The 11,723-nt window shown below is 47.3% G+C and overlaps 1 protein-coding gene across 1 annotated transcript; it reads left to right on the forward strand.

The window, feature by feature from the left end:
- Positions 1 to 826: 826 nt before the first annotated feature.
- On the forward strand, positions 827 to 11,507 carry LOC121445898 (paired immunoglobulin-like type 2 receptor beta). The gene is made up of 4 exons (XM_041648067.1): positions 827 to 914; positions 1,225 to 1,635; positions 9,088 to 9,277; positions 11,495 to 11,507. The coding sequence occupies exons 1-4, from the start codon at positions 827 to 829 to the stop codon at positions 11,505 to 11,507; spliced, it is 702 nt and encodes a 233-aa protein (XP_041504001.1).
- The last annotated feature ends 216 nt before the right edge of the window (positions 11,508 to 11,723 follow it).

The raw sequence follows: 11,723 nt of genomic DNA on the forward strand, positions 1-11,723 counted from the left end.
GGCCTTCTCTGATCCTTGGTTTCTGCTTCTGAGTGTGTGTTAAGGGTGGTGGGAGGCAGAACGGCTCATTCAGAAGCTGGAGTAGCGTGGGAGTCACTGTCGAGGTGAGGGGGACAATCACCCAGGAAGCCCAGGGAAGGCACAGACTCGGCATCAGCAAGCAGTCAGGGCGAGAGTGTCCATGGGGCATTGCTTTTCCTGGGGTGCTGTGAAGAGTCCCTGAAAGGGAACAAGAGGGCAAAGAGCAGATGAAGGTGGGGTCACCATACTAGGGTTGGTGACTGAATGTGTTTCCTCATCGCCTCCTTCCTCGTTGTGTCTGAAGTGAGCAGAAACTGACCACTTTTTACCACGATCATTAGAGAGAAAGACACAGACAACCAGCATGAGGGGAGCCATAGTGAGAAACAGACTGAGGGGAGGGCAGGAGTGGAGGAAATGGGAGCTGAGGAAAGAGTGATTGCAGTTGCATAGGGAATGGAAAGACTGGATGACACAGGAGGTCAAGGTGGAAGAGAGGAGAGCCCTGCATGCAGAGATCAAGGCTGTATCTTCCAGCCAAAATAGGAGCTGGGCTCAAGGGCACAGTCATCTTCTCAGTGACCACCAACGCAGTTCTTCTGCAACATGGGAAAGAAGAAGCCAGAATGGTAAAGGAAGTTTACCAGAAGTTACCTCCTGGCCACGAGGAGGTGGAGATTGGGAGGTCCTGCCCACACTCAGTCCTCCTCATATAGCTCAGGGGATGAGGATCATTTCTGCTCTGATTTTCTCCTGACTCCTGACCACCCGCAGGGACCCTCTAGAGGATCTGTTCTCCCTCCTGATGGCTCAGCTGGTCTCACTTCCTGGAGGGATTCTGGACATGGCCTGTGTCCTGCTTCTGCTGCTGCCAGCAGCCTGCCTGCAAGCTGGTGAGTGGTGGGGACCTCACTACTGGGGACTTAACCATAGCAGGGGTGAGTGGGGCTGGGAAGAGTCGGCTGGCATGTGGGGAGGTGACTGCTCTAGAAGCCAGCCGGCCCTCTGTGCCCCAAGAGAAAGCTCATCCTCAGAGTTGGTCCAGCCCAACCTTTCCCCATCTGTCCTGTCCCACATGGGACAAAGTGACAAAAGGACAGTCCTCCCCTGTGTCCCACACCTGCCTATGGATGATGGCTCAGGAAGCTCTGGGTTGTCCATTCCATCCCCGAAGTGGCTTCACATTCTCCTCATTCTTCTCAGGGAACACAGCAGGATCCTACAGAGAAAGGCCGTATGGATTTGATCAACCAACACACGTCTCTGGTGTCCAGGGCGGCTCCATCGAGATCCCCTTCACCTTCTACTTCCCCTGGAAGTTGGCAAAGAATCCACAGATGAGGATTTTCTGGAGATGGAAGCAGTACCATGGGGAATTTATCTATGACTCTTCCTCTGGCTTTATACATAAGCATTTCAAGGACCGGATCTTCCTGAACTGGACACAGCCTCAGACATCCGGAGTCCTCACAATCCTGGACTTGAAGGAGGAAGATCAGGCAGTGTACTTCTGCCGAGTTTTTATGAATGTGGAAAAGGAAGACAAAAAACCGGAGATTTTTCAGTCGATCAAAGGGACCCACCTCACCATCACTCAAGAAGAGCACATCCCAGGTCAGGCTTTGGTGGCGCTGGCTTCCATGTACCATAGATGTCATTAAGGATCTAATATGTCTGATGCGTCCCACAGATTCCTCTTGTGTGTTCTGTCCCCTCCCCAGAGCTCTGCCAACATCCTCCTTCCTCTTCCCCACAACCATCCACAAGCCTTAGCTGCTCTCTCTGAATTGTCCCCTCACTGTGCCATCAGATCCCACCCCACTCCCGGGCCTCAGCTCTTCCCAGATGCCCAGTCTCCTGCTCCTTTCTCCCAACTGCACTACTGCCTTGATCACCCCTGCCCATGTTGCCAGAAATCCATGTGCGTGTGGCCTCTCCAGGATGGAGCAACCTCCACTTGGTGCTGTGTTTGGGTCTCCGTGAGTTCCTGGTTTAGACAATATCTAGTGCCGTCCACAGAGGGTGCCTTCGTGTCCCCATGTATACCCCTCCTCCTCCGGATCCTCTTACTTCACCTGTCTCTAAGGCACATCCCTCACCTCTCCTGCCCTGGTTTCTTTATCCCCTCCCTCAGTTCCCTCTTCTCCCTCACCATGATCAGGTCTTCTGGTCGCTTCACCTCCTCTGTGGCAGCTGTGACTTCAGCTTCCACCCAGAATGCACTCAGGCCCAGCCTAGTCACCGTGTGGGCATTGCCCTTGCCACCTGTCACCACTTCTGGGCACTCTCATGGTCATTATACAGAGAGAGACATGGAGACCAGCAGATTTCAACCCCTGCCCCAGGTCATGCTGCTGACCAACAGACCCCACAAGGACCCTTTACCTCCAAGCCTCTCTCAACTATAGACACATGGCCTCTGCTGGAGTTCACTCTATTGTTTGCCTCCTACTATCTTGATTTCATGGGCCATGTATATATGATGTAAGTATACATGTATGTGTGTGTATACACATATGTGTGTGTCTGTGTTTGTGTGTGTGTGTGCCCCTTTTTGTGCTTGAGAAAGCCAGAGCGCCGCACTGGGAATCCTCCTCTAATAAGACTGACTTTATTCCCTTGAGACAGGGTCTCTCACTGAACCTGGAGCTCACTGTTCTGGCTAGGCTGAAGGGCTACAAAGCTGCATTGATCCTCTTGTCCCCATCTCCCATGGTGTTGAGGTTACAGGTGATCACATGGCCTGTCGTACAAAGAAAGTGTGTGATACCTCAGGAAGGAACACCTAAGGTAGGAACCTGGAAGGGGAACTGATGCAGAAGCCATGGAGGAGGGCTGCTTACTGGTTTGCTCTCTGGGTTTGCTCAGCCTGCTTTGTTTACAGCATCCAGGACCACCATTCCAGACATTTTACCACCCAAAGTGAACTGGACCCTCCCACATCAATCAAATCAAGACAATATCCTGCAGACTTGCCTATGGGCAATCTGATGGAGGCATTTTCTCAGCTGAGGTCCCCTTCCCAGATAACTACAGCTTTGTCAAATTGACACAATAACTAACCAGAGCACAGGGCAAGTGCTTTCTGGACTGAGCCATCTCCGCAGTTGCTGACCTGCCTTTTCTCCTCTCGGGACTGCACTTCCTTAGTGACTGTAACCTTATCCATGACAGCGGCCGATGAGACTCCTTCCCTCTCAGTCATTACTCAGCCCGACACTTCCAACAACTTTGTATTTTGTTTTGTTATTTTGGGACATGCTGGGAAAGAAGGTAATATGTAAGTATAGATATATGTACATATACAGACACATTTCCCTACGCTCTCTGTTAAGATTAGGGCAACAAACGAAATTCTTTATATAAAAAAGTCTGGAACTGAATAATAATGATGGCTGCTCTGCACAATGGATGCGCTGTAAGCCACTGGACCGCATATTGCTGAGTTCAAATGATATATCGTACATTACATACACTTATACCTGAGGCAGGGTCTCACTATGTAGCACTAGCTGGCCCAGAACTTGCTATGTAGACTACATGGGCCTTGAACTCACAGAGATCTGCCTGTCTCTGCCTCTCGAATGCTGAGATAAGAGGTGTGCTCCACCAGTGAGATAAGAATTGATTTTTAAGTGGAGTGGTGCAAACCTGTGATCCCAGTGGAAGGTGGAGGCGAAGAGATCAGGAGTCTTAGGTCGTTAGCTACACAGCAAGTTCAAGGCCAGTCTGGGCTACATGGACTCCATCTATAAATAAATGTTAAGAGCAGTGGCTTTGTGATTGTGAGGGCCATAGTTCAAATCCCATCACCCACCGAGGAAGCTGGGTGTCCCTGCATATGCTGTGACACCAAGGAGGTGGAGGCAGGAGGATTGCAGAGTTTGTCGGCTTTCAGTTTAGCTGATGCTTGAGCCCCCATTTCACAGAGAGAAGCTGCCCCTGAGGAAGAGATGGAGAATGTTGTAGGAGGACACAGAAGCCTCTTCTGCTCCCACATGCATGTTCATGTGCACATCTCTATCCTCCGTGTGTGTGTGTGCGCACTCATGTGCTTGTGTGTATAGGTGCATGTAGGGACACTCAGCATACACATACTACTCACACATTAAACAAATGGCAAAAAGATTTTTAGTAGTATAGTATATGATTAAATATTTCATACAATTTACAATGTATTTTCAAATCTACATAAAAAGCAAGCAGCGTCTTCAACAATAGGTTCTTACCATCTAGCTGGGGTGGGAAACCAAGAGCAATGCCAATAGTCTGTTTGGGATTGGGGGCTCTGAACCTCGCTCACCGATAAGGCACAGGGAGGCAAGCCATGCCAGGCACTGAGAATTTGTTCAATAACTCACGTCTAAGGAGCAGCCTTGTCCACCCTGGCAGACTACTTCTGTTCTAACAAGAACTGTTACTAGAAAATGACTGTTTAGATCTGTGTGACTCAGAGATCGCTCTTTGTAAGGGATGACATGAGCGTCTGAGGACATTCCTACCAGGAAGTAGAGTTGTCATTGCTCACCTGATCTCAGCCTCAGCATCTGTTCCCTTCTTCCTGTGTGAGCTTCTAAGAGCTGCTCCCCATCCCGCATCCCCCAAAGGAGATAGGATACCAGACAATGCAGTTCTATGGTCTAGGTCTGGAGTTAGACTCACAGCTCTAAACCGAGAAGACAACCAGGACTCTAAATTATGCTTCTGGGCTATGCTGTTATCAGTCGTTGTGATCCTGGTGTTGTGGGTCTTTCTCTGGGTTGCAGTTAATTATTTTTCCTGCTGCCCTTGAAAGTCCTGAACTAAAGTCATCAGTGAACCGAGGTAAAAGTGAGCATAGGAGGTAAGAATCTTTTAAGTGGGGTAAAACAACAGCAGCAGCTTGGGCAGGTGATGCTCTATGCCTGGACCCTAAGCCCTGACCAAATGCCTGCTGATAAAGATAATTGCAGGAGCTCTTTTCCATCTTCCTCTCGGAGAGGCAGCTTCACTTCTGCCTCTCTCCCCACTTCTCTCTTCCCCCCCCCTTCTCTGTCTCTTTCTCCTCTTCTCTCTCTCTCTCTCTCTCTCTCTCTCTCTCCCTCTCTCTCTGTCCCCCGCTTCACCCTTCCTCCTCCATAACCCCTTGAATAAACATTCAACCTGACCCTGCATGTCATGTCTATCCATATTTCTGTCTTCTGCCCGCCCGCCATGTGTCTCCCTGCCTGGAACCAGCCATTGCTCAGAGACCAGCAGCCTACTCTGCCTGGGGCCCACTGCCTGCCGCCACTGCTCGGGCCACCACTGCTCTGGGACCAGCAGCTGTCTCTGCCTGGGACTGGCTGCTCCCAGGGCCCGCTATCTGTCGCCACGTGGCCCGCCGCCACCGCTCAGGCCACCACTCTGGGACCGGCAGCCATTTCTGCCTGGGACCGGCTGCTCCCAGAGCCCGCTGCCTGCCACCACATGGCCCGCTGCCACCATTTGGGACCTATAGCATTTCTGCTGCCTACTGCTGCGGGGATCTTGCAGAATTTTTAAAAAAAGAACAACATTAATGATAAGCATTGTACAGTTTGGAAAGAGACACCAGACTGCAGAGACCATGTGACTGGCTGCCGTGACCTTTCCTGCTATAAGGAGCTTTACTTTCAAACTGTGAGCCAAAATAAACCCTTTCTTTCTTAAAAAAAAAAAAAAAAAAAAAAAAAAAAAAAAAAAAAAGATAATTGCAGGAAGGCAGATCTCTGTGCTTACCTAGAGAGAGGAACAAGGCCTGGCAGTGGGAAACTGTTCTGAATTAGAAAATTAATTCCCAAACATGTAACAGAAGGGAAGCCAGCTACAGTGAAAAATCTACAGCAAAGGACAGCCACTTTATTAACAAAGCAAGAACGCAAAAGCCTTGCCTTTGGGTTTAGCCCTTAGCAGACCCTTTTGTTCTGATAAGTCTCTCCTGAAAAGATGATTGGGCAATTACTCTATGATGTCACAGCTTTCAGCGCTCAGCTTGACCAGATTGGAGGAGAAACAAGGAGGTCCAGTGACAACCCCCAACTCCGTATTTGGGATTTTTCACATCCTGACCTGAGGTTTAGGCCTAAATAGAAGACAAGACATTGCACAGCTAAGCAGTCCCAGGTCCGGTGTGGCCCCGCCCACTGTGAGCCATCATCTTTCTTTACTGGCTGGCTCCAAGCTTTGCCTTGTCCTTCTCCCATCTTTTTTTTTTTTAAATATTTTTATGGTTTATTTAACTTTATTTTTTATGTGTGAAGGTGTCAGATAACCTGCAACTGGATCTTCAGACAGTTGTGAGCTAATATGTGGGTGCTGGGAATTGAACTCGGGTCCTCTGGAAGAGCAGTCAGTGCTCTTAACCACTGAGCCATATCTCCAGCCCCTCCTTCTCCCATCTTGAGACTCCTTGGGTGTCTCCAGTTCCTTGGGGTCCATTGCTTCAGTGTCTGATGGCAAAGAGTGCTGCAGATGCATCTCTAGAATCTTCACTCCCACTGGGGAAGTTCATGCTGACTTCCTTTATCTCTTCCCAGCCCCAGGACCACCTCTCCAAGTCCCAACACTGCAACTTCTGCACACATCAAAAATGCCCTCACAGCCACAGAATGTCAAATGAGCTGAGAAAAACAGACCCTGCATCTGGGAATCAGATTTGGGGTGGGTGAGTTGAGTCCATTTACATTAAGCGATATTAATGACCAGTGGTTGCTATCTCCTGCTAATTTAGTTGTCATTGTTGGTGATATTAATTTGTGCATTTTTTCTTCTTCAGGATTTGCTGTAATGAGATCATCAATTGTCTGTGTTTTTGTTGCTGTAGCCATCTTCCTTGGTTTGGAGTTTCCTTCTAGTATTTTGTGTAGGGCTGGATTTGTGGCTAGATATTGGTGAAATCTAGATTTGTTTGGAATATCTTGTTTTCTCATTTTATGGTGATTGACAGTTTTGCTGGGTGTAGTAATCTGTGCTGGCATCCGTCTTCTCTTAATGTCTGCATAATGCTTGACCATGACCTTCTGGCTTTCATCATCTCCAATGAGTAATCAGGTGTAATTCTGATAGGTCTACCTTTATATGTTTCTGGCCTTTTTCCTTTGCAGCACTTAATAGTCTTTCTTTACTCTGTATGTTTAGTGTTTTGATTATTATGTGGTGAGAGGACTTTATTTTTGGATCCAGTCTATTTGGTGTTAATGTAAGCATATGTTTCTTTAGTTAGGGAAAGTTTTCATCTATGATTTTGTTAAATAAATTTCTGTGCCTTTGAGTTGAATTTCTTCTCCTTCTTCTATACCTATTATTCTAAGATTTGGCTTTTGAATGGTGTCCATGTTTCCTAGATATTTTGGGTTAAGCTTTTGTTAGATGTAATGATTTCTTTAACTGATGAGTCTATTTCCTCTATTGTATCTTCAGCACTTGAGATCCTTTCTTCCATCTCTTGTATTCTGCTGTTCACGCTTGCATTTGTGGTTCCTGCTCTTTTTCTCATGATTTCTGTTTCTATAATTTCTTCGGCTTGTGTTTTCTTTATTGTTTCTATTTCAGTTATCAAGTCCTAAATTGTTTCTTTTATATGTTTGATTTATTTTGGGGGGTTTCTTTAAGTGATTTGCTGATATCTTCCAATTTTTTGTTTGTCTTTTCCTCAATTTCTTTAAGGGAATTTCTCATTTTATCTCTAAAATTTTTAAACATTCTCTTGAAGTTATTTTTTAGGTCATCTTATTCTGGTTCATCCATTTTTGGTTGTTCAAATATTGTTGTTGAGGGGTCTTTAGGTTTTACTGGTGTTGTGTTGCTCTTTGTGGTGTAGCATGTAATCTTACCTTTTCTATTCTTCTTTTCCTCTAATAGGTGTTGTTGGGAATGTCTAAGATTCTGTTGAATAATCTTCTGGGTGCCAGTGAATCCAAAGCTCAGATGGTTGTTCCTCGTGGTACAGTCAGTGTCACAGTTCTAGTTACCTTGTTGGTTACTCAGTGTTCCTGGACATAGCTCAGCGCTCCTGTGTTTTGCTCTGTTCCCTTGCAGTTTGCTGTCTCAGGTCTACTTTGGCCTAGGTTGCCTGCTTTGCCTAGTTCCTGTAAATCCTTGTCTGGATCCCCTCCTCCAGAAGTCCCTAGCTTGGAGTTGAACCTGTTCTGGTAGAGATTGCTGACTCTGGATGTGGTCACTGACTGGCTCAATCCTGATTTGCCAGTGTCTCGGGACTGGCATGGCTCCTGGGACTGGATTTGCTTATGGCTTCTGCTCCTAGTGGAGCTATTTGCTCTCTATCCTAGGCAGCTGGTTCTGTCCCACTCCGGTTCTGATGGAAGTCACTAACTCTGAATTGGGTCACTGGCTCAATACTCATCTGCCAGTGTCTCAATACTGGGTTGGCTTCTGGGACTGCATTTGCTCCTGGCTTCTGCTCCCCAAGCATTGATAATTCTTCATTTGCATTCAGAGGCTAGAGGAAACATTCAGGAGCCATTCCCTTATTTTCTGAGACAGGGTCTCTCACTAGCTTCAAGTTTGCCAAATAGACTAGGCTGGCTAACCAGTGAGCCCCAGGGACATGCCTGTTTCTGCCACATTTTACTGGTAAACAACTCACTCAACTCTGTTTGGTGTGGAACTAAATATATATAGACAGGCTGACTTTAACTCAAAGAGATCTGGCTGCCTCTGCCTTTACAACTAAGATTAAAGGTCATGCACAGTTCACCACGATCTTCATTGCATTCTAGGGATCAAACTCGGTGTCTAAGTTCCTGAGAGCAAACACAATACAGACTGAGACATCTGCTTGTTCCATACATTTATGACCAAAACAACTATATTTCTATGACTTAATTATCTGGAACTAAATGTAACTCTGATGAAACACAGCATAAGGACAGGTGGAGGGTGTGCACTGAGCTTGCTCTCCTGGAGTCTCAGCCTTCAGCATGTGTTCCCCTCTGTGAACTTCTAACAGCTGGTCTCCATCCCACCTCCCACAGTGGAGACAGATGTGACACTCACCCCATCCCTCCTCATCCAGGGAGGATCTGCTCACTCCTCATCTCTCCCCAGCAGTCAGCACCACCATGCAGAGCCCCTCCATCATCACCTCTGCAGTCACCACGGCTGGACTGGAGGACACAGAGGGCCAGAGGAATCCTTCACTTGTGAACATGGGAGCCATTGTTGGGGTGGTGGTGGCCACGGCTGTGCTCATAACCCCCGTCTATGTGATGCTGATCTTCCTCTGGTGGAAGACAAGGTGAGTGGTCCAGGACAGGCTCTCACCTGAGCTTACCTCTGAGTTTTCTCAGTTGTGGGACATGGAGATAGGTATGTGTATTAGTCAGGGTTCTCTAGGGTCACAGAATTTATGGAATGAATATATGTATAAATATATAGTGAAATATATTTTTGAATATAATGAATGTATGGGAATTTATTGGAATGACTTATGGCTGCCATACAACAATGACTAACTGTGAATGGAACACCCAAGGACCCAGTAGCTTCTCAGTCCCACGAGGCTGGTGTCTCAGCTGCTCTTCTGCGATTTTGATTATGGAAATAAATGTGATGACGGAGGTGAGGGCAAGTAGGTGAAGAATTCCTGCTTCCCTTGTCCTTGCACCAGCTTAAAACAGAAGGAGTGGCCCAGATAAAAAGTGCCTTCCAGCCTCGTGGTCTGCATCAAAGGCATGCTGTCTTCCTCCCTTGAGTTCCAGATCACAAGTGTGACCCTTCATTACTGGATTATAGTTCATTCCCGATTCAGTCCAAGTCAGCCAAGAACAGCCAGTACAGGAAACATGTGCAGGGCAGAGAACAGAGAACAGAAGGACAGAAAAGAGGCTGAACCCACTCAGGACTGAATCTGTGCCTACGTCCTTAGAGCCCCAGCTGGAAATTAGAGGATCAAGTGCAGATGAACACAGCCTGCTCCTGAGGAATTCAAGGGACTCGCAGGAGCCCCAGGGGCTAACTGCTCATTTGGAAAGAGCTGTGGCTGCTAAACAAGGTCTGAGGTAGAGCAGCCTTCAGGGACAGCATCTCACAGGAGGTGAGACCGTGAAGACAGAGAACTGCTTGAGTTGGGGATATGGTATCAACACAGAAATTAAACAACGGTGTGCAATAGACCACAGGTGAAAAGAACATGTCTGGGAGAACCTACACTAAGAGAGGTGAAAGATTTGCACCCTAAAAACTAAACACTGCTGAGAAAAATGAGAGAGCAGCCAGGATTCAGATCAGTTGGTGAAGTGTTTGCCCATAAACACAAAACCATGGGTACCATCCCTAGGGTTCACAGATAAAGTTGACTACTTTGGCAGATACTGGACAGAAAGGTGCAATAGGACCCATGAGGCTCACTATGCTGCCAGGCCTGCCGAATCAGTGAACCCCAATCAAGGGCAGACCTGTCCCCAAAACTATAGTGGACAGCTCCTGCAGGTTGATACCCAAGGTTGTCCTCTACCACCCATATGTGTGTGAACACATGCAAATGTACACTTACATATATGTACTGCATGACATAAATATATAAAAAGTATGAAAATAAAAAACAAAAAAGTATGAAAATACTAAAATATATATGGATATTTGCATAATGAAAACATTTATACAATAACTCCTTATAATGCAAAGCAGTCTAAAAAGTCAATGCAGTCTCTGTTCAAATCCCAATTGCTTTTTTGTAAAGACAAATGATTTGTCTTCTCAAATCAAAAGGATTCTAAGAAACAAACATGGGGACACAGTAGGAGACACCCTAATTCCAGCATTGGGAAGTGCATGGGGGAATTAAGAGTACAAGATCATATGAAGCTACATAGAAAGTTGAAGGTGAACCTGGATTCCACAAGACCTTGGACACACATAAAACAAAGGCAGTGTGGACCAGATTCAGATCAGACTTAAATCCATGGACAAGAGCAGAGATGAACAGATAGTGGAATGTATTGGAAAGCCCGGAAACACAGACTTGAACATGCAGGCCCTGGTTTTCACAAGGGCTCAGCCCTGCAATAGATAAGAAGAGCAGCTGAGAGGTGGAGAGCAGCAGTCTGGGAGGCAGCAGATCTGACTGGGATTTGAACCCTGAGATTGAATCTGCAGGGTGTAGCGCTGCACTCACAGGGAAGCCAGGGAGCCAGGTTCCAGGGAGACAAAAGGGAGGCCTGGTGAGTGCAGAGCAGGGAGAGCAGGGAAGGGGCATGAGTTCAAGACAGGGGAAGGAAGCAAAGGGAGAAGGACATGGACAAGGGGCAGTGGACAGAAGAGCTGTCCTCTGATTGGCTGTGCAGAAGGACAGCTGAGGACTGGCCTCAGGTCCTGGGGACTCTCATTCCTTTCCCTGATTGGCTGCTACAGAGCTCTTTGCTGCCCTGGTCCCCTAATGTTGAACAAAGAACAGCTGAGAGGCAGACAGAGGATCAGCATGGCTGCCACACTTACCCTGGTTCTTCTCCTACAGGCCAGCAGACTAAAGCCCAAACCCAGCCAGGTGAGCAGCTGACATCCCAAGGAGCAGGTGAGGGGCTGTTTGGGGAAGTTTGTTATGAGAGACATGCAAGGGAGCTAGAGAGATGACTGGGTTAGAAACCCTTGCACACGGGCAGGAGGACCTGAGTCTGACTGGGAGCACCTGCATTATAAGACAGGAGGATGATGGGAATTTGTAATCCCAGCCCTGGACAAAGGAG

This window comes from Microtus oregoni, unplaced genomic scaffold (assembly GCF_018167655.1).
Source record: "Microtus oregoni isolate MIOR12 unplaced genomic scaffold, Mior012 000003F_ref0000135, whole genome shotgun sequence".
Taxonomy (NCBI): Eukaryota; Metazoa; Chordata; class Mammalia; order Rodentia; family Cricetidae; genus Microtus; species Microtus oregoni.